Source organism: Asparagus officinalis, chromosome 4 (assembly GCF_001876935.1).
Source record: "Asparagus officinalis chromosome 4, Aspof.V1, whole genome shotgun sequence".
Classification (NCBI taxonomy): Eukaryota; Viridiplantae; Streptophyta; class Magnoliopsida; order Asparagales; family Asparagaceae; genus Asparagus; species Asparagus officinalis.
In genome coordinates, this window is record NC_033797.1 from 32,806,200 (window position 1) to 32,830,815 (window position 24,616).

Below are 24,616 nucleotides of genomic sequence, written 5' to 3' on the forward strand. Positions count from 1 at the left end.
GTTTGCATATTTTAAAATTAGTCCTCCAAAACTGTAAGTGTTCTAAATTATCCTCTCTTACATCTTCATATTTCGCAATTGGTTCCCCAAGTCCTTTAAATATTTTAGAATAATCATGTAGTTAGCACGGGATCAAGACATTTTGGGGACGAAACGAAAGTAAGAAGATTTTTGCTTAACTGCAAAAATCATTACAGCCTGAAACCATCGAATTCCAAGAAAAAACATCTCTGTAGGGCATTCATCATCGAACACCCTCCAAGTAATTCAAGGCAAGACATGGATAGCATATAGAAATAGGATGTATTTGACGTTTCGGGTTCATAGATAGAAAGGAAAAGTTTTTCAGCTTTAAACATAAATGGGGTTCGAAAATTTAGGGTTTAAAGGTAAAAACTCCAAAGGCTTTTCTGGATCACCAGCCGACTCAGAACCAACATCAGTAATTTGTGGGCAGGAGGCTTTGATTAGCTCTTAGCGCTTCCCGCGAGCAAGAACGAGCGGATAGCGAAATGTTGGAATAGTAATCACCTACATCTTATTTATGCGGACACCCATGGAGCCATAGCCGCGACACCAACTCAAACTAGATACCTAGTCTTAAGTGGAGAGATCAATGGCCTCCCGCGACTCTTCCAAGCTTCCGCAAATAAACTTCTCCGGCCTTTCCCTCGCAAGCTCCGGCAGCGAGGAGTGGACCACGGCGCGATCGCAGGTCATGCGAGCACTCAGTGAACTCACCGCGTTCGAGATAGTGTACGACACGATCACTCCGGAGATAAGAGAGGCGGTATTTGGCAAGGCGTTGAAGGAGTTATTTGCTTTGCCAAATGAGGCCAAGATTCGAACTAATTGCCCCGAAACGCCTGGCCACAATAACTACAGCGTCGTTCTGGGCTCCGATTACGAAGCCCTCACCATCCCCGACTTTAACGTTGGCCGTAACTTCGATAAGTTCGTCGGCCTTTTAATGGGCGAGAAAGGCAATCCAGAGTTTCGGTACATACATGGCTTCTTTCAATCCGCATAAATTAATTTCGCAAACCCCTGAACCTATACATATATAATATTTTGGGATGAACCCTGTACACTTTCTGTCCACCAAAATATAATAACAGTTAATTTAAAATGTTAAGTACTACTACATGACATGTTTCCTTTTTCCTTTTTTTTTTTTCTTCTTTCCAAGCTGAGCTAGTTTAATATTAGCAATACTATCCAACGTATAGATATATACTATTATCTCAAATTCAAAATTTAGAGTCGAAAAATGAATATTCAATTATAGATAAGATCTACTTCATACGAACCACTTAGAAACAAATTTTCAAAAGGTTTCAATGTGTTTTGGGTCACTTATCCATCACGAAAAAGTCTTTTCAATGTGTTTGCACCTTATACGTACGATTATTCTATAAGCCATCGTGAAATTTACTTTGTAAACTTTTGTAATCCGTGCCTTCTCTAAAAATAGTACACATGTATGGACAGGGACGTTGTGTACACCTTCATGATGCTTCTAATGGAAGTGGACCAAATGGTGAGAAAAATGATATTTGAGGGGTTTGGAGTGGAGAAATATTTTGACAAACATTTGGAATCTTATGAGCATTACATGCGATTCTCCCACTATGGGCCTCCGAAGACCCGCGACCAGCCTGCGAATTCCCTAGCCGTCCATACCGATATGGCGTTCAGTACCGTCCTCTGCCAACATGAAGAGGAGGGGCTTGAGATTCTCACTAAGGATGGATCCTGGATCACACCGTCACGCAACTCTCTCACCTTTATGGTCGGTGACGAGTTATCTGTAAGTAATTGCGATTTCAAATTAATACTTTAATTATTAATTTAATTGCTCCAGTTAAATCTAACCCTATACCGGATAAAGTTTTAAGGTTTCCATGAAATTTATCCTTAAGATTATTATAAAGAACATGATGTTGCGCGCCTTTGCGGAAGCGTGCTCGTACACCGAACGAGTCGATAAGCCACGGGAGAAGAGAACCAAATCAAATACGAGTGCAGTCCAACCAAATACGACAAACCAATCACAAACACAGAGATATACGTGGTTCGACAATTTGCCTACGTCCACGGGGAGAGGATGGGGGATATTTCACTATATCGAGGAGAGTACAAAAGTGTTACAATCACTCAAACACTCGAACAAACCCTTACCAATGATCTCTCAACTTGCTCTCAAGTTCTCCCTCTCAAAGTGCTCAGAATACTCTCAAATCTCTGGTTAAGAAACCCTAAAAATCGTGTTTAAATATATATCAAAACACAAAACCAAACATGTCAGAAAATAAATCCAGGCCCAGCTCGATGCACGGTCGACCGTACCAGTCTTGGCAGTCGACCGGCCAGTAGACTGAAAAATCAGTCTAACACTTACAGGGTTCATGGTCGACCGCGAAGACTGTGGCGGCCGACTGGCCAGAAAACTAACAAACACCCTGTATTTGTGCACGTTTCCGGTAGACCACACATTTCATCGCGATCGACCGGACAGAACCAAAATCTATAGTTCTGAGTTTTTCTGAGTTTCGCTGTCTCTTCAATTCTACACCTCGGTAAAGTTTTTCCAAAACTGAGCTGACACCAAACAAAGAGCACCACTGCGTCGGCTCTCCAAACTCGGCTGCAACAATGTGGTTGCCTACGTACCCCTCTCCTAAGGGATCAAGCCGCTCGTAGTTCATCCAAATGGCCGTCAACAGCCTCAACAATCATGAATGTGTAACAAGTTTCTACAATGATCGAACTTGTTGCTCGGAACCACCTTTATGAGCATATCCGTCAGATTATCCTTTGTGTGGATTTTCACAATCTCCACATCGTCATCTTCAAGAACATCTCGATCGAAGTGATAACAAACGTTAATGTGCTTCGTCCTTACATGAAAAACCCGATTCTTCAACAAATAGATAGCACTCATGCTATCACAATGAATAGTGACGGCCGTTGCGATATACCAAGTTCCTATAAAAGTCCCTGAAGCCAAATAGCCTCCTTAATAGCCTCCATAATTACCATATACTCTGTTTTCGTCATCGATAAAGCCACCGTAGACTGTAAGGTACATCTCCAACACACCTACTCATGGGTCAAAGTAAACACATATCCCATTGTAGACTGACGCTTATTCAAATCACCAGCATAATCCGAATCAACATAGCCAATGCACAACTGTCCACCTCTAGTGTCCCACTCGAAAACCAAACCAACATTGAGAGTACCTCGAATGTACCTCAAAATCCATCTCAAGGCGTCCCAATGACTCACTCCTAGATCGTGCATGTATCTCAAAACTATGCTCACCGCATGTGGCAAATCCAGCCTTGTACATACCATCGCGTATATCAAGCCCCCAACTACGCTCACATAAGGAGTGTTTGATATCAACTCTCTATCTTCAACTGTCTTCGGTGAAAGGTCAGTTGAAAGCTTAAAATAGGCTCCTAACGGTATACTAACTGGCTTCATCTCCATGCTAACATTAAACCGCTGTAGAACCTTCTTCAAATAAGCCACCTGTGTCAAACAATTTTTTCCCTTGTCTTTGTCTCTGCCGATTTCCATCCCCAAAATGTGCTTTGTCTCACCCAAATCTTTCATCTCAAACTCTTTTGAAAGTTATGTCTTCAACTCATCTATAGCGGATCTGAAAATAGAAGCAACCAACATGTCATCGACATAAAGTAACAAATAAATGTACGCACCTCCTTTTAACTTGTAATAATACACACAAGGATCAAACTGGTTCCGAGTGTATGAATAACCGGTCATGAAACCATCAAATCGCCTATACCACTGTCGAGAAGATTGCTTCAAACCGTATAGCGATTTCTTTAGTCTGCAAACTAACTTTTCTTTCCCTGTAGCTTAGAATCTCAATGACTGCGTCATATATATTTCTTCATCAAGATCACATGAAGAAATCCTGTCTTCACATTCAACTGATCTAACTCCAAACCATACCGTGCCACCAAAACTAGCATAATCCGAATCGAAGAGTGCTTCACTATCGGAGAGAAAACCTCATTATAATCAATACCTTCCTCGTGTGCATAACCCTTCGCAACCAACCTAGATTTGAACCTCACGAGAGTGCATTCAATGCCCTCCTTCTTCGTGGATACCCACTTGCAACCAATCACCTTCCGTCCCTTTGGAAGCTCAACAAGCTCCCATATATCGTTCTTATGCAGAGACTTCATCTCCTCCTACATAGCCACCTGTCATAAATTAGCCTTTGAACTCTGCTCGGCCTCTCTGAATGTAGTAGGCACTATCTCATCGATACTTTTCACCGGAAGTGCATACGGAACTACTATGTCTGTATACTATGCTGGTATCCGTCTGTCTCTCATCTGTCTCCAAACCGTAATAGAATCATGAACCTGAGCCGTCAGTCCCTGATTCTGCTCATATGTACCCGTATCCTCCAAATCACCATTGTGCTCGCCAGACATCATCTCAATCGGCATTCTAATGGATACTGTACTGTTGGCGTCAAAAAATGCTAATAGATATCCCAGACATAGAGAAAATCACTCAAAGGCAAGAATGAACTGTCTCGTCAGCAAAGACAGGCTTTGCTGTCTCGCCAGCGAGACAGTCTTTGCTGTCTCGCCAGCGAGACAGTATTGAAATGGTCAAAACTGCCTTTGTAAATGCCCGACACGTGGCCACTAACTGTTCAAGAACGTGGAGAACGTCGTGGGCGAGAATCACGTGGATAACTGTCAAAATAACGGAGTTTGAAACGTGGAGAGGCAGTTAAAATGAAAACTGCCTGGCGGTTACTGTTTGCGAGACAGCGTTTACTGTCTCACGGGCCCTTGAGTTTCTGGCAACTCCTTGATATTCAGGCTTTGACTTGATTTCAAGAAGAACGACTATCTTACCTTGATAAGATATCGTTTCAAGTTCTCACTTCGATAAACGAAGTCAGAATCATAAACCCCTCACGATTCGATCAGAATCTGTGATTTGGTGGTCCACGGGCTAACGCACCCCCGGCACAGGCAAAGATCCCACGCAAGCAGCGATCCAAACAACGATCCTGCGTTTGTTTCCCAAGAGTTGTAATTTTCATTTTGTTGTGTAAAAGAAGTCTTATAAAAAGGCTATTTCTTTTGAATTTATTGTAATCGACTGAAGATATAATGAATTCCATGACAAAACCAACTTTTGACGAAAACAAACTGGCGACCACAGTGGGAGCCAACGGTCTCGCTGCCGAGACCGTCGTGTCGCAGCCGATCAAGATTCCAGTTGAATCTATGGTCGAATATGAATTCAACCAAACCAAGTTTGAGGAATATCTCTCGTCATCCTCTTCAAGATCTTCATTGTCTCGCAAGTACAAGAGGATCTCACCATTGAAGAAGACTTACAGGCCAAAGAAGGCACAGAATCAAGACTCTCGCTTGATTGTTGATGAGGATTCTACTCGTAACCTCTCTGCTCATAATGGCTCTTCGCCAAGTAAAGAGTCATTAAATCAAAGCTCGCCGGTACTGACGAAAAGAGCTCGTCAGAGACAACGACAGTGCCGTGCTCGCCAATTGGCTAAGGCGTTGGAACAAACCGACGGGGTTCGTTATCATGCAGACTTAAAGTCGCGGAGACATCGAGTGGTTCAGTTGTCTCAACAACCAATCACTTATGTCTCTGTCAAACTCACGACGGAGGAATGGACTATTGTCAAAAGGACTCGTTCAACCCTCAAAGAACGCATACAAAAACGTCGTGCAAACGCTGCTCATGCCCGTGCTCTCTTACAACAAAGACGAGAAGGGAAGAAGGAAACGGTGGCCAAAGAAACACCGAAACTCCGCCAAATTTGGATTCCAAAGTCTGAAGTTGTAAAAAATCAGCATTCGGAGCCCGTTAAGACTCCATACTCACAAGGGGGTGGTTTTAAGCGTGCGACTCCTGACATAACCTTGGATCGCTCAAAGACAAAAATAAATTGTCCTGAGAATACCAACAAGGTTTTATACCCCCAGAAGAAGACATATTCACCAAATGATATCGTCATACCTGGGAGGTCATACCAAACAATACGATTTTTTGGCAATCATACCGATGAATCGTATTATCAAGTTAAGGGTGTGAATAAATCTCGAAAAAGATTTATTCACTCGCATTGTTCCTGTGCACGACTTATAAGATCAGCTGTCCAAGATGATGAATTCCCTGAAGTCACCATCAACGTAGCTGATAAAAGAAAGTCTAAGTGGCATTCAAGTGACTCAAATCCTGACTTTTCCCCGAAAGGAAGAGTCAATCCAAGAATCGCTCAAATGATGTCTCGACTCCAATTAGGAGCCATCAGACGCAGAGATTACAAAAGAATGCAAGAAGGAACGTCTTCGGAGGATGAATTCTCGGACACTTGTTCTGCGATCGCTTCTGATGATACAATGTCTAGCACGGGACAAACCAGAGAAGTACTCACGATCACCTCTGATCAATTTGCCCAAATGCTTCAAGAAGCTCTAACGAAGCAACGTGAAGAAATTAGAGCTGAGATGAAGACAGAGATAGAGTTAGCTATTCAACAAATGAGAGAGTTGCTAACTCAACAACCTCAACCTCCTGAGTCCAGTCAGCGAGCTGAATCCAGATTGTGGATGACAGTAATCCAGAAGTGGATGAAGTCATTATGGCTGATACACCTCCCAATAGCAATAACGCTGGGGGTGGTTTAACACATTCTCCCAATAATGATATTGGGAGTGGTTCAATGGCACCTCTTACAGGGGGTGATCTAACTCATTCTCCTCAACGTCATTCGAATGAAGACATAGACGATGACGGGAAAATGAAAGAGCTTGAAAACAAAGTCAACGCTTTAATGACGGCTCAAGAAGTGAAGAGGACGGGTATTCCATGTCCCTATCCAAGAGAATGGGATTCAATACCATATCCGACAAAGTTCAATCTGATTAACTTCACGCCGTTTGAGGGGAAGAGCTCGCCTATTCAGCACTTAATTTATTTCAAGTCTCATTTGGGCATGATCTCTGGAAACGAGGCTTTAATGGTCCGGTCATTCGTTGGCACCCTTCGTGGTCCCGCCTTCGATTGGTACCGACGTCTTAAGCCAGGGAGCATCAATTGCTGGGATGACATAAAAAGTTTATTCCTCAGCAACTTCTTTGATGATGACACCGAAGTGTCAATCGGAACCCTTTTGGATGAGAAGCAAAAAGACGGAGAGTCAGTCGACGATTTTGTCAAGCGCTTCCGTAACAAGGCAACGAATTGCAGAGACCCTGTTACAGAGGAGTTCATCCTGCAAACATGCCACAATAACCTCTCCATCGATGTCCTGGAAGATCTGGGGGTCGTGCCATCCACAACTTGGAAGGAGTTAAAATCTCGGGGTGAACAAGCTGAGCACTTTCTTAAAAGTGAACGCGACTCTCAATCCGGGATTCCAAAAGGAGTATTCTTTCGAAGATGACGAAGCTCCAGCCATAATGAAATACCTTCTCGCCGATGACAAAATCGAGCTACCGCCTATTAAAGATCAGGAGGGTGCTAAGATGATTACAGATCCAAACTACTGTGCATATCATAGAAGGGTTCTTCATCCCACCAATATTTGCTTTGGACTCAAAAATAAGATCCAAGCATTAATTGACTCCGGCGTCATAACGACGAAAGAAGTCGAGTAAAGACGACCTTAATACTCCATTGGATACACGAGTATAAACTGTTTTCCCAGACTCCGATGAGTATACGAGTATAAACTGCCTCTCCATAACACTCCAAAGAGTATATGAGTATAAACTGCTTCTCGATTATCCAACCGAGTACAATGTTAAACCTGGTTTCACAAAGGAAGCTGGGGGTGGATGATTTATATAACGGGAAGTTCCTAGAGAATCCTAAATTCTTAAGGATAACCCGAACATGCGACTGAGGATAACGTACTCCTCGTTACACCCAGTTTTACAAAGAAAGTTGGGGGTGGATAATTCATGTAACGGGAAGTTCCCGGAAAAATGTTAAATGTAATATTCTTAGGGATAACCCCGATCATTATGAACAAAGTGATAAACACTAAACTCCTACTATGACTTCCGAATACTCTTTTGCTGAGATGAGATTCGATCACCTCTTTAGATCAATCTTCCCTCACAAAATTCCCATTTTGGTCAAACCTTTAAACAGTTAGGACCAAAGCCAAAATCCCCTCTCGATTCGTTCCATGAATGAGAGGTCCACAAATTGAGCGATCAAACCTTTAAACAGTTAGGATCGTCTCAAACTCCCTCTTGGTCAAACCTTACTACAGTTAGGACCACAACCAAAATCTCTTCTCGATTCATTCTACGAACGAGAGGTCCACTTTCGGTTGAATAATCAAACCTTATGATAGTTAGGATTATTCAAACCTGTTCAGATTCTCTAAGTGGATATTCCACTTTGAGTTTCCTTTGCATCAGGAGATAGAATATAAAATTCTTCCTCTCCATCATCGGGTTCATCTCTACCAACAAACAAGAGACCAGGAGATAGAATATAAAATTCTTCCTCTCCATCATCGGGTTCATCTCTACCAACAAACAAGAGACCAGGAGATAGAATATAAAATTCTTCCTCTCCAGGAGTGGGTTTATCTCTACCAACAAAAAAAGAGACCATATTACTCCAATAGGTATACGAGTCTAAACTGTTTCCTTACCTTCAACAGGAAGTTTCTAGAGAATATCAATCAAAATATTCTTAAGAATAACCTGAATACTCCAATAGGTACACGAGTCTAAACTGTTTCCCTATCATCAACAGGAAGTTTCTGGAGAATATTAATCTGAATATTCTTAAGGATAACCTGACGAACTTTCGAGAGACAAACGAGCATCAATCTGGAAATACCAACTTCAATTCGAGATCTCAACAACGGTCGAGCGATAAACGCAGTGCCGGAGAAGTATTAGCTATTCTACAAAGAACTGAATAGACTAATGGATGAAGAGATCAAGAGTCGAAGCCATTTTACAAGATCTACTCGACCAAGCATTGAAGAGATCGTAATCTATCTTATCCAAAGCATCCCAGAACTCCTCTATAAAAGATTGAGTCTGGAATACTTTGGAGGGGGTATCTGTTGGCGTCAAAAAATGCTAATAGATATCCCAGACATAGAGAAAATCACTCAAAGGCAAGAATGAACTGTCGCGCCAGCGAGACAGTCTTTGCTGTCTCGCCAGCGAGACAGTCTTTGCTGTCTCGCCAGCGAGACAGTCTTTGCTGTCTCGCCAGCGAAACAGTATTGAAATGGTCAAAACTGCCTTTGTAAATGCCCGACACGTGGCCACTAACTGTTCAAGAACGTGGAGAACATCGTGGGCGAGAATCACATGGATAACTGCCAAAATAACGGAGTTTGAAACGTGGAGAGGCAGTTAAAATGAAAACTGCCTGGCGGTTACTGTTTGCGAGACAGCGTTTACTGTCTCGCCTGGCGACGCACAGTGGGGAGCCAACGTCTCTCGCTGCAAAAAAAAGAGAAAACGTCGTGTCGTCAGCCGGATCAAGATTCAGTTGAATCTATGGTTCGAATATGAATTCAGCCAACAACCAAGTGAGGAATACCCGTCATCCTCTTCAAGATCTCATTGTCGTCGCAAGTACACAGAAGGATCTCAAGCCATTGAGAAGACTACAGGCCAAAGAAGGCCAGGAATCAAACTCTCGTTGATTGTTGAATGAGGATTCTATCGGTAACCTCGTGCTGCTCATCAAGCTCTTGCGCCAAGTAAGAGTCATTAAATAAAGCCTGCCGGTACTGAGAAAAGCAGCTCGTCAGAGCCCAACGAAGTCCGTGCTCGCCAATTGCTAAGGCGTGGAACAAACCGGACGGGGGTTCGAATCATGTCAGACTTAAAGTCCGAGAGACATCGAGGTTCAGTTGTTCAACAACCATCACTTGTATTCTCTGCAAACTCACGACGGAGAATGGACTATTGTCAAAAGGACTCGTTACACCTCAAAGAACATACAAAACGTGTGCAAGACTCTGCTCATGGCCCGGTGCTCCTTACAACAAAGACGAGAAGGGAAGTAAAGGAAACGTGGCAAGAAACAGAAATGGTTCCGCCAAATTTGGTTCCCAAAGTCGAATGTTTGTCAAATCAGGCATTCGAAGCCCGTTAAACCCATACTCACAAGGGGTGGTTTTAAGCGTTGCGACTCCTGAATAACTTGGAATCGCTCAAGAAAAAATAAATTGTCCTGAGAATACAACAAGGTTTTATTACCGCAGAAGAAGACATATTACAAATGATATCGCACTACCTGAGGGTCATATCGCAAACGAATACGATTTTTTTGGCATCATGACCGATGAATGTATATCAAGTTAAATGTGTGAATAATATCTCGAAGAAAGATTATTCAACGTCGCATTGTTCTGTGACGACTTATAAATCACCTTTTCCAAGATGATGATTCACTGAAGTGACCATCAACCGTAGCTGATAAAGAGGTCTAAGGGCATCAGTGACCAAAATCCGCTTTTCCCCGAAATGGAAGATCAATCAAGATCGGTCAAATGAGTTTCCGACTCCAATTAGAGCATCAGACGCAGAGATACAAAGAATGCAATAAGGAACGTCTCGAGGAGATTTCTCGGACACTTGTCTGCGATCTGGCTTTCAGATGATAGCCATCTAAGCATAGACAACCAGAGAATACTGCACGATTCGACTCTGATTCAATTGGCTCAAATACTTCAAGAAGCTCCTAGCAAAACAAGCGAAGAATTAGAGCGAAGTGAAGACAGAATGAAGTTTAGCTATCGCACAAATGAGAAGAATTGCTAGCTCAACTGTCTCAACTCCCTTGAGTCCAGTCAGAGATGATCCAGTCGCCATACTCAGAAGTTGTGAGTGAAGTAATCCGAGAAATGATGAAGTCATTATGGCTGACTAGCACCTCCACAATAGAATAACGCTGGGGTGGTTTAACACATTCTCCGCATAATGATTATGGGATGTTTCAATGGCACATCTTTACAGGGGTGGATCTGAAACTCATTCTCCTGCAACGTATTCGAAAATGAAGACATAGACGATGATGGGAAAATGAAGAGCTTGAAAAGCGAAAGTCAACGCTTTAATACGGTGCAAGAAGTGAAGAGGACGGGTATCCATGTCCTATCCAAAGATTGGATTCATACCATATCGACAGTAATTCAATCTGATTACACTTCAGCGCCGTATGTGACGGGGAAGAGCTCCTATTCATGCACTTATTTATTTCAAGTCTCATTTGGGCATGATCTCTGGAAACGAGCTTTTAATGGTCGCGGTCCATCGAGACAGCAAACACTGTCTCGCCCGTCGAGACAGCAAATGCTGTCTCGCGAGCCAGTTTTCCACCAACTGTTCATGGAGGTTATAAATACCCCCCCCGAAGGCCATTTTTTGAGGGGGCTGATCATTTTGAGCACTGTTAAGCAGAGAGAGCAGAGTTCCTGAGCTTCCGGCCACTCCTTGATATTCAGGCTTTGACTTGATTTCAAGAAGAACGACTATCTTACTTCGATAAGATATCGTTTCAATTTCTCACTTCGATAAACGAAGTCAGAATCATAAACCCCTCACGATTCAATCAGAATCTGTGATTTGGCGGTCCACGAGTCAAAGCGCTTCCGGCACAGGCAAAGATCCCACGCAAGCAGTGATCCAAACAACGATCCTGCGTTTGTTTCCCAAGAGTTGTAATTTTCATTTTGTTGTGTAAAAGAAGTCTTATAAAAAGGCTATTTCTTTTGAATTTATTGTAATCGACTGAAGATATAATGAATTCCATGACAAAACCAACTTTTGACGAAAACATGTACCATTTGGACAATATGAAGCTGCATCGATCTCCACCACCTGCGATGTCTTCTCTGTTAGGGTGCTCTCCACCTTATGAGAGCTGGGAAGCTTCAAGATAAAAGCCTCATCGAATGTGACGTCCCTACTCAACACAATCTTCCTATCAACTGGATCCTAAAGGTTGTATCCCTTGACACCACGCTTGAATTCTACAAATATAGCCTTCCTAGCTCGCGGTTCCAACTTATCAGTCTTCACATGAAAAAATACAGGGCACCCAAATACCTTGAGTTGGTCATAGTCGTGTGCTGGCTCTCTCGACTACATCTCCATAGGGGTCTTCCCCTCAATCGCAGATGAAGACAATCTGTTAATGAGATGGCTCGTATATGAAAGTGCCTCAGCCTAAAAAATCTTCTCCAAACCACTCTACGACAATAAGCATCAGCCATTCTCTAGTAAAGACTGATTCAACCTCTCTGTCACCCCATTCTGCTGTAGTGTATGACTAGCTGTAAAGTGTCTCTCTATGCCCTCGTCTAGACATAGCTACTGAAAGGGGTCAGAAGTGTACTCGCTGCCGTTGTCAGATCGCAACGTCTTGATCTTTCTCCTAGTCAGCAGTTCCAATCTCTTCTTCTACTCCACAAACAACTCTAGGACTTCACTCTTCTTCGTCATGGTGTATACCTAACAACGCCTAAAATAGCCATCTAAAATGTGACGAACCAATGTTGACCACCAAGTGATGTCATCTTGATGGGACCCCAAACATCTGTGTGCATGTAGTCCAAGATGCCCGTCGTCCTATGGATGGTTGTCCTAAACTTCACATTCGTCTTCTTGCCAAGTACACAGTGCTCACAGAACTCAATCTTTCCACTCTTGGCTCCCTTCAATAGCCCCTGCTTGCACAAAGCCTGTAGTGACTTTTCTCCTGTGTGCTCTAACCTGTAGTGTCAAAGTCTACTCATGTCTGCATCTAAAATAGTTGAAGCTACCTGGCTAACCTCTTTGCTCCCCTTCACATAATACAAATTTTGACTGCGGACTCCCTTCATCACCACCAAAGATCCCTTAGTAACCTTTTTTACAGCATCTTCAAAGGTCACCTTGAATTCCTTTGCCTTCAAAGCTCCAACAGAAATAAGATTCTTCTACAGCTGAGGAACGTATCTTACAACATTCAATTCACGGACTACTCCATCATGCATCCAAATCCGCATGGTACCTATCCCACAAATGCCACATGATTGATTATTTCCCATGACAACAACACCCTCATCGAGTCTCTCAAATGATGCAAACTAATCTCGCGTGGGAGTCATATGATAAGTAGCATCAGAATCAAGCATCCAATCTGATGCATTCACATGGTTCACCTCCGGAGTAATCAATAGAGAAAAGCTCGAATCATCAGAATCATCGCCTTTTGTAACATTCACATCATTGGCCTTGGGGCCCTTCTTCTTGCTATTCTCCTTGAGCTTCGGGCAGTCTATTTTCCAATGTCCCTATTCCTTGCAGAACACACACTGGTTCTTAGCTAACCGGTGATGGCCTCTAGACTTTGACCTGCTCCTATTACCACCTCTCGGATATGGGCTTCTACCTCTCGTCGACAAAACCTCTCTTGAAGTACTAGCGCGGGAAGTTTCTTTATCCTTCCTCCTCAAATCATAGTTCGTCAAAGCGTTAGTTACTTCACTATAAGTGATAGAAGATCTCCCGTTTAATAAATTAAGCACGAATGTGTCATACTCCTCATTCGGTAAGGATCCCAAAAGAATAATAGCCTCGTACTCATTCGTGATCTTCTCATCTACGTTCGCCAAGTCCGTCAACAACTTAGTGTAGTTGTTCACATGAGCCGCTAGCGAGGTGCCCCTAGACATCTAAAATCTGAACAATCTTCACAGTAAGTGCAAACGATTCTCAACACTCTTCGTAAGGTACTTATTGTTGATAATCTCTTACATCTTCATTGCGGACGTCACCCTAATCACATCATACTTCATCTCCCGTTCTAAACAGGATCTGATCACCCCACAAGCATTCCTATTCATCTTTTCCTATACCGCCTCTTCATATTTTGGTGGCCTCTCATGGACCATTATGATCTCCTCTAAATTCTGAGTATTGAACGCATCTTGTACGTCGCTCATCCATAAACCAAAATTAATCTTGCCATCATATTTAACCACACTAATCTTGGTGTTTTGAAAAACCAACTTGAACTGTACCCGCCATCTTACTATTTTACCAACTTCTTCACCCATTGTAAACCACTCCAAATTGTAAAAAAAGATCCAAACTTTGATAGGATTTAGAAATTACCCAACTGAACCCTAGATTGGATTCTAAATAGATCACCTAATCATACAAGGAAAGCAAAATCTTCAACGACAACTCCACAATCCTATCTCCACCGAAGCCTAGAACTCCAAGAACAAAGCTTCCACAATGAATCTTCCTCCACTAGTACAAAACCCTAGATTTGAAATCTAAGCTCTGATACCAATTGTTGCGTGCATTTGCGGAAGCGTGCTTGCACACCGAATGAGTTGATAAGCCATGGGAGAAGAGAACCAAATCAAATATGAGTGCAATCCAACCAAATATGACAAACCAATCGCAAACACAGAGATATACATGGTTTAGCAATTTTCTTATATCCACGAGAAGAGGAGGAGGAGATTTCCCTATATCGAGGAGAATACTATAGGCGTCAAAAATTACCTATAGATTATCATACATAACTCAAGATGGAAAGAAGGTGATAAACATCATCATCTGGATTATAGAGGATCATCCAAGCTAAAGATCAATTAAAGAATGCACAAGAAGTGCATCACACAAGTTTCAAGGAACAAAACACATCTTAGGAACTATGAGAAAATTCGTAGTTTTTGAGATAGTGTCCGTTATCTCAGAAGCTATGAAGGAAACTCATAGTTTTTGAGACAGTTACAGCTGTCTCGGAAGCTATGAGGAAAACTATAGCTTCTGAGACACATGCAACTGTCTCAGAAACTAAGCTGAACTTGACGATGATTTTCTCGAGTTTTGTGCAATCCACGTGGTTTTCATAACTGTTGGGAATCATTCATGAACATGGAGGAGAAGTTACAAGCGGAAATCACGTTAATAACTGTCAAAATAATGGTAATAAAACGTGGCTAAAGTAGTTACAAAACGGCTAGAAGCAGGCTATGCTTCCGAGACAACTGCGACTGTCTCAGAAATGGAAGTTATTCGACACGACTCCTTTTCAACTTCAGACTTTAGTTACAGTTCCTACGATCTATAAATACCCCCCCTATGACCATTATTGACGAGGACGGAGCATTTTAGAGCAGAGAGAAGCAAGGACTTGAGCATTTTAGTGAATTCCGAACAAGAGAGAAGGAGAGTCTTCGTTACGTTCAAGCACTTTCAGCAACTTTTATGATTCCTCAAGATCTAAGCTTTGACTTGATCTTGGAAAATCTTACATCGATAAGATATTCACTTCTTTTCTTACTTCTAAAACGAAGCAAGAATCCCAAAGCCTTCACGGTTCAATCTGAATCTGTGATTAGGTGGTCCACGGGCTAACGTACCCCCGACACAGGCAAAGATCCCACGCAAGCGGCGATCCAAAACGATCTTGCATGTGTTTCTAGGGAGCACTTGTAATTTAGTTTTGTTTTAAAGAGTAGATTTATAAAGCACACGGCTCACTCTTTTGTATTCATTGTAATTAATAAACAGTTATAATGAATTCTACAATGAAATTTGTTCCTGACACAAACACGCTGGTGATCACAATGGGAGCCAACGGTCTCGCTGCCGAGACCGTCGTGTCGCAGCCGATCAAGATACCGGTTGAATCCACGGTTGAGTACGAGTTAGACCAAGTAAAATTTGAGGAGTATATGTCATCCTCATCCTCAAAGTCTTCCTCACCTCGAAAATGTAGGAAGATTTCATCTTCTAAGAAGATTTTCGAGTTCTCAACTCTGACGAATGCTACGGGTGAAGACTCTCGCCTAATTGTTGCTGAGGTTTCCCCTCACAACACTGCTCCGGTAATCAACAATTCAGCTCACAATGACTCTTCTTTAGTTAATGAGTTATTGAATCAAAGTCCACCGGCACTGATGAAGAGAGCTCGTCAGAGACAACGTTAGCGCTGCGCTAGTCAAATGGCTAAGGCCTTAGAACAAGTCGACGGGGTTAGCTATTACGCAGACCTAGAGTCGAAGAAGTATTGAGTGGTTCAGTTGCCTCAAAGGCAGACCACTCATATCTCTGCTAAACTTTTGATGGAGGAATTAACTCTCGTCAAAAGGGCCCGTTCGACCCTCAAAGAACGCATTCAAAAGTGTTGTGCAAACGCCGCTCGTGCGCGTGCCCTCCTACAACAAACACGAGAAGGAAAGAAGGAAATGGTGGCTAAAGAATCACCAAGAACTCGCAAGGTTTGGATCCCAAAATTTGAACATGCACGAGAATCAGATTCGAGGACTACTGCCTTCAACCGAGACACTAGCAAGTGTCTCGAACAAAGGAAGCTCACCCGAGACACCAGCTGCTGTCTCAGCCAAGGCAATTGTGTCCGAGACACTTGCAAGTGTCTCGGCCAAAAGCAACTCCCCGATTTGAACATGCACGAGAATCAGATTCGAGGACTACTGCCTTCAACCGAGACACTAGCAAGTGTCTCGAACAAAGGAAGCTCACCCGAGACACCAGCTGCTGTCTCAGCCAAGGCAATTGTGTCCGAGACACTTGCAAGTGTCTCGGCCAAAAGCAACTCCCCGAGGCCACTTCTTCGACTCCGTCGACATCCGCTCCTCATTAGTCTACTGTAACCATATTTGCTTCATCATTAGTGAAGCCATGGGTCAGTCCTGACCTGTCAAAATTCATGATCACAATGGCGGATTGCCTCGGTCCTTTACACGAAGATCAATGCAAAGCTCCAGTTAAAGAACGCTTGGGTTCAATGAATAAATCCCAGGTGACTTCTAACGCTGGGGGTTGTAAGCATCCTCCGATCAAGTCAAGACGATCTCAGGATAAGAAAATTCCAATTTCATCCTGCTTGGGGATTCGTGTTGAAACTCAGGAGCCCGTTAAGACTCCACGCCCGCAAGGGGGTGTATCTAAACGTGCGACTCTTGATTTAACTTTGGATTGCTCAAAGGTGACAACAAGTCGTTCTGAGTATGTTAACAAAGTCTAACCACATCAGCAAATGATAGGGTGCTCTGGCCATCATGTCGACGAGTTATACTATCAATCTGAATGTAAGAATAAGTCACGGAAGAGGACTGTTCAAAAAACAAGCCCTCATTATGTATGTTAGAGGCTCATTAAAGCGGTATTGTATGAATGTAGCTGCTCCAAAGCCACACCACCAAGAGTTTTTGTATTCCAGAGATTTTCCACGGAAACGTCAAAGCCTGAGCCGAGACGTTTCCGCAAGAAGAAGCATGTTGTTCAAGAGGATAAACTCCTTGAAGTCACCATCAATATGGCAGACAGAGGAAGACAACGTGCCACCAATTTCAATCCCGATTTCTCCCCAGGAGGAAGGGTTGGCCGAGGTCTCTCTCAAAAAATGTCATGACTACAGTTAAGAGCCAACTGATGCAGAGATTACAAGAGGATGCATGAAGGAATGTCTTCAGAAGACGAGCATTCAGATACTAACTCTACGGTCGTTTCTAATGATATAATGTCCAGTGTAGGACAGGCGAGGGAGTCATTCACCATCACACCAGATAAATTGGCCCAAATGTTGCAAGAAGCTTTGACTAAATAACGAGAAGAGATCAAAGTTGAGATAAAGATAGAGATGGGGTTGATTATGCAACAGATGAGGGAATTGAAGACTAAACAACATCAACAACAACCTGCGGCAAGTCAAAAGGCTGAGTCTAGCCGGCGTAATACTACGCCTATTCGAATAACTGAGGTTGATAGTGACCGAGAGGTGGATGAGACTATTTTTGCTGATCCTCCTCCTAATAATGATAATGCTGAGGGTGGCCTAGTCAAACCTCTCCAACTTTCTCAAAATCACCCGAAGAAAAATACGGATGAGGATAAGAAAATGAAGGAGCTTGAGAACAAAGTCAACGCTTTGATGTAGGCTCAAGAAGTGAAGAAAACAGGTATTCCATGCTCATATCCGAGGGAATGTGATTCAATTTCCTATCCCCCAAAATTTAGTCTGATTAACTTCACTCCTTTCGATGGTAGAGGTTTACCCACTCAACACTAGATTTACTTCAAATATCACCTGGTAATCTCCGGAAACGAGGCTTTGATGGTCCGGTCATTCGTTGGTACCCTTCGTGGGGCCACCTTTGATTGGTACCGATCGATGTCTCAAGCCTGGAAGTATCAACAGTTGAGATAATATGGAAGTTTTATTCCTTACCAATTTCTTTGATGATGACACCAAGGTATCAATTGGTACTTTATTGGATGAGAAACAGAAAGATGGGGAATCGGTTGATGTCTTCGTCAAACATTTTCGAAACAAAGCAGTGAACTGTCGAGATCCGCTCATAGAAGAATTTATCCTCCAAACGTGTCACAACAATCTTTCTTTGGATGTCCTAGAAGTCATGGGAGTTGTGTCTTCCAAGACTTGGAAAGAACTAAAGGTGCGGGGTGAACAGGCTGAACGCTTTCTCAAGAGAAAGAAGATTGAGAGGGGTCATCCGCCAGTTAACCTCCTGAAGCAAAATGTTACTCCTCGAGGTAGAGGAAAGGCACACGCGGCTATCATTTATGTTCACCAGACGTCACAACAACCGTAACAACAACAACAACAACCGCAACAGTCATCTTTCCAGCTGCCACACCAAGCACAACAATCTCTAATGTAGCCTAAGACTTCAGAACCTAGATTTCCGAAAGAGTATTCTTTCAAGGATGATGAAGTACCTGTTATCTTCAAATACCTCTTAGACAACAACAAAATCAAGATTCCACCGGTCACAAATCAAGAGGAAGCTAAGAAGATCACATACCCGAAATACTGTGCATATCACGGAAGGGTCCATCATCCCACCAAGACGTGTTATGTCTTAAAAGACAAAATTCAAGCTTTGATTGACGTTGGTGTTATGACTGCGAAGCCGAAAGAGAAGAAAGTAGGCGGAAATGTCATATCCATTAGCTTCGGTTTAGTTCCTCTGTCATGGTTTCAACCAGAACCTGTGTCAAAGGTAGAAATGCGGATTGTTAATGATGACCCTCCCGGACAACACCAAAATGGACTTGTATCACATACAGCTTCAAATGGAGAAATTCTCTGGGTCCATCCTGATCTGCTTAAAGATGAACAATGGACATGATCTTCGTCTAAGAACAAGTCGAAGGGCAAAGGAAAAGAGAAGTCTTGTTGCAGAGCCTCGGTAATTCCGGAAGAAAACGACGAAGAAATCCTAACTTTATCGCTTTCTGAAGAGGAACATGAAGCCTTTGCTACCAGAAGTGGAAATGAATATCGCTTCAACTATCCGAGTGCGTCCGATCAATTAGCTGAATAGGGGGTGGTTGCAACTCCCTATGCTTACTGAGAAACCTCAACAGCTGGCTAAGCAGAAGGAGAAAGAACCCTAGTAAAAAGAAGTTCAAGTTCTAAAGCAGTCTCGTTTCAATTGACCGATTGAAAGAGATAAACCAGAAAGTTCAAACGCTCCGTACCACTTCGATGTCATGGCTTAGTTAGCCAACATCCCAGTAAGGATAACTCTATATGAGTTGCTGCACCTCTCAAAAAAAAAAAAAAAAAGGAAAGCTTTACAAGAAGCTTTGGCCGATTTTGATATGTTTCTCACTCAGATCAAGCCAGCCCCTGAAGAGCCAGAGTTATCAGTTCAACACTATAACTTAGCGGCCACAAAATTTCCTTGCATTGTTTTTACCAAAGAGGATATGCAAGTGAAGAATTCGAAGCATGACAGACCTCTGTATTTTACCGGATACATTGCCTCCAGCGTTGTTAACCGGATCCAAGTCGATCCGGGTTCCGCTGTTAGTATCATGCCATTTTAGTTGATGTACCACCTTGGAATTCCCGATAGCAAATTAGCCTCCATGGGAACCGTTATTTATAGATTCAACACTAGTGGATCCAGGCTATTGGGAAAGATCCGGGTGAAATGTCAACTTGGAGATCTAAAGTCCAAGGTCACTTGTTATGTGATTGATGCAAAGACCTCTTATAATTTACTGTTGGGTCGCCCTTGGATCCACGATAACGTTATAGTTCCTTCCACCCTCCATCAGTGTCTGAAGTATGTCGACACTAACAATGAGGTCAAGACAGTGGTCGCGGATAAGCAGCCATTTAAAGGGTTAGAAAATTACTTTACTAGCTCGCTTCTTTATGGTGCTGAGTCTAATACTGAACTATCAACCTAAGGTACGTACAGCGGAGAAGAAGCTGATACCGAAGCCGGGCTCGATTATGACGAAGGTTTTGTATTGAATAACATTGTACCTCTTGTAATCGATCTTGACGATAGTGAATCGTCAGATAGAAGTTGTAACTGGCAACTTGCCGATGAAATAATAAATAATGATTTAGAGTATTCGCATTGTCTTGATAATATAATGCAGGAATTGTATGACAATCCCGATATACATATGCCGCTTCGATCATCTTGCATGATGAAGAAGTGTGTCCAAGACTCATTCGAGACAATCCTTGTCATTCCTGTCAAGGCAGGGAGTGAAAAGGAGGTCATCTATGGGAAAGGAGAAATATCCACACCATTAGATCCATTCTCGAAAATTGATAATGATGACAAAAAACCTAATCTAATTTGTTCAAATACAGTCCGCAAGCGCATGACTACATGAAGAAATAGTGATATAACCTCGCACTTAGGGAGGGACTTCGTTTCGATCAAGGTCCTCAAATTCCGGTCAAAGCTGCTTATGTTCCAAAAGGAAAACCTGATAATTATTACAGCCATAGAAGAGAGTTAGGTTATGTCTCGTCATCCGATAACGAATGTTGCTGGCAAGTCATCGATCAATTAACGAATAAAGACAGGTACTCATTTGATTCCTCAGGTTGGAATTTTGATATTAGCCTGGGAGAGATGTTCGAGAGCCTAATGTCAAATATGGCCATAATCGATACCGTCACAACGGAAGAAGACGATCAATTACCTACTTGGGAGGACCCATGGACCCATCACTTAAATATTTAGTATGGCGACCGTTTTGAACAAAGGGAACATCCAACCGAAGATAAGGTGGTTCAGGTTAACATGGGCTATGAAGCCAATCCAAAGCCCATATTCATCAGTGATAGCATTCCACCAGAAGAGAAGGAGGAATTGATTACCCTTATTAGGGAATATATCGACATTTTCGAATGGAATTATGAAGATATGCCGATACTTGACCCGAACGTGGCAATGCACCGCCTTAACATCAAACCGGATGTTAAACTTGTCAAACAACAGCAGAGGCGGTTCCGTTCGTAAATTATGGAAGCAATAGAGGCAGAAGTCAAAAAATTGATTGATTCGGGCTTCGTCGGGGAAGAACAACATCCTAATTGGCTAGCGAACATTGTCCCTGTCCTAAAAAAGAACGAAAAAATTAGACTCTACATTGACTTCAGGGATTTGAATGCCGCTTGTCCTAAAGATGATTTCCCTCTACCGATCACAGATGTCATCATTGACAACACATATGGATTCGAGAGAATGTCATTTATGGATGAATTCTCAGGATACAATCAAATTAAGATGCACCCAGAAGATGAAAAGCATACCGCGTTCAGGACACCCCTTGGCATTTTCTGTTATACAATTATGCCTTTTGGCTTAAAGAACACCGGTGCTACATACTAACGAGCGATGATGAAGATTTTCCAAGAACACCTCTGGAAGACCGTCGAATGCTATGTTGATGAGTTGGTCATTAAGAGCCGTAACAAAAACAATCATATTAAAGACCTGAAGATGATGTTCGATATTATGCGGAGTCATCAATTGAAGATGAAACCTACCAAATCCTTCCTTGGAATGTCCAGTGACAAATTTCTTGGATTTGTCATCACCACAAAGGGTATCCATATCAATCCCGATAAAGTGAGGGCAATACATGAATTGTAACCCTCGAGAAATCTCAAAGAACTTAGAGGATTGCAAGGGCGATTGGCATATATCCATCGATTTATATCGAATCTTTCTGGGAAATGCCAACAATTATCTAAGCTTACAAAGAAGTGAGTATCATTTATTTGGGGTGATGCTGTTCAGAAGGCGTTTGATAATATCAAAGCCTATTTGACGAATCCTCTCGTTCTCGTCCACCGAAATCTGGTAAATCGTTCTTGATTTATGTCAAAGCGACAAACCACTCGTTAAGTGCCTTGCTTGCACAAGACGATGATAACAGTTACGAGCAAGCACTGTACTATCTAAACCGTACGTTGGTAGGCGCCGAATCTAAATATCCGATGATTGAGAAGGAGTGCCTCGGCTTAATGTTTGCGATTCAGAAAATGTGGCACTACCTGGTTAGGCAGACGATTTATGTCATCTCTAACATGAACCCAATTCGAGTATTTAAGACACAACCAGCCTCCATGAATTTGTGTTTAGCGAGGTGGGTGCTACTATTGTCCCAATATGACTTGCAATTTAAACAACAAAAGTTGGTTAAAGGACAAGCAATTTACGATCTTTTGGCAGTTAATCCTACAAAAGATAAAGCCGAATTATACGAAGATTTGCCGGATGAAACTCATGAAGTCAACACCACATCGCATCAACAAGTGTGGTAATTGTACTTCGATGGTGCTTCTCGGGCAGTCAATGTGGCAAGTACTCCCGGATGTTCTAAGATTTCCTTAGGAGTTGGAGTTGTCTTAGTTTCTCCGGGAAAACACGTCATGCCTCGAGCTTATTCATTGATTGAACCATGTTCCAATAATGTAGCTGAATACAATCCGCTACTAATTGGACTTAATTTTGCCAAAGAGCTGGGGGGTCGAGTACCTTGAAGCTTTTCGTGATTCTCAACTGATCGTCAATTAGATCCGCGGAGAGTACGAAGTCAGGAACCAAGATTTGATCCCATACCACCAGGCAGCCATCGAGATGGCGAGTTCGTTCGAATAATTTTTCATCGAATACATTCTACATCTCCAGAACGCATATGCAGATGTGCTAGCAACATTAGCCGTATCTTTGGCACAGCCTCCCGAGACAGAATAGTTGGTCACTGTGAGAACTCACCAGCTCATCGTGCCAATCTACAATTCAATAGCTGAAGAAGCGCACTCGACAAGAATCAAACTTGAAGCTCGAGATTGGTGTTTACCCATTATCGATTATGTCCTACATGGTATTTTACCTGGAGATGTAAAAGAAGAGGATTAAATTCGGCGAAGAGCACTGAGATTCTATTATAACACCGCGACTCAAAGATTGTATCGTCGCGCATATGACGACTTGCTACTCCGGTGTCTGTCGACCAAAGAAGCGGAAGGAGCTCTCAAGGAGGCGCATGATGGGATATGTGGGGAACATCAACCCAGTCCCAAACTGTGTGATCGACTCAGGAGAATGTGTTATTACTAGCCAACCATGGTCAAGGATGTAGTTGATTATACCCGACAGTGCCATACATGTCAAATTCATGTGAATTACATGCACCAACCCCCAGAACACCTACACCCATCAGCGACATCGTGGCTATTCGAGACATAGGGAATGGACATCGTGGGTCCCATTTTCCCACCTTCAGCCAAAGGTGACCGTTTCATTCTAGTGATCACCGATTATTTTTCAAAATAGGCCAAAGAGGTTCCTCTTAAAGAAGTAAAGACGATGTTGTCAAATTCATCAAACACCATATCATATACTGATATGGTGTTCCAAGACGAATAGTGCATGACATCGTTAGCAATGCGTTCATCAAATTCTACGGTAAATTCGGAATTCAAGATGTTTTGTCAACGATATATAATCCCACAACTAACGGATTAGCTGAAGCCTTCAATAAGATAATTATCAAAATTTTATCAAAACTCATAAGAGTCAACAAGCGGGACAAGGATGATAAGCTTGGTGAAGCTCTTTAGGCTTACTGCATCACCGTCTGCACGCCAACCGGAGCTACTCCATATTTCTTAGTATATGGATGTGAAGCTGTCCTTCCTTTGGAAATACAAATTCCCTACCTCCGCATCGCTCTAGCAACGGGAATGACTACGGAGGAACAACATCAGAAACGTCTCGAAAAGTTGGAGATGTTAGATGGAAAGCGCTTGGAAGCTCAACAACAAATTGAGTTTTATCAAGCCAGAATTTCTCGGGCTTTTGATAAGAGAGTCCGACAATGAAGCTTTAAGGAATGAGACTTGGTTCTTGCAGTTCGGCGACTAATGATTCTCAACTCTAAGAAGAAAAGAAAATTCCAACCAAAATAGGAAGGACCATTTGTAGTAGAAACTGTTTACTCGAATGGTTCATATCGCTTGATCACCCAAAATGATGATAAGCTCATGATACCAATCAATGGGAAGTTCCTAAAAAAGTACTATCCATAGCACGTTTGGGATAACCTATTTAGCGGGAAATTCCTGGAAGAATATTCTACATATTATTCTTAAGGATAACCTGAGATCATCTGAATAATCCACTCTTAATCATAATAAAAAATGATTAAGAACCTCTCTTTGTGATTGTTTAATCATGTCCAAAATGATTAAAACCCCCACTGTA

The 24,616-nt window shown here is 42.4% G+C and overlaps 1 protein-coding gene across 1 annotated transcript in view; it reads left to right on the forward strand.

Moving 5' to 3' along the window:
- LOC109838468 (2-oxoglutarate-dependent dioxygenase AOP2-like) overlaps positions 617–24,616 on the forward strand; it is a 38,109-nt gene continuing 14,109 nt past the window's right edge. The window contains exons 1-2 of the mRNA XM_020406911.1: positions 617–999; positions 1,492–1,810. Of these exons, the coding sequence (XP_020262500.1) occupies positions 617–999; positions 1,492–1,810 (702 nt within the window). The remainder of the gene's footprint in view (positions 1,000–1,491; positions 1,811–24,616) is intronic.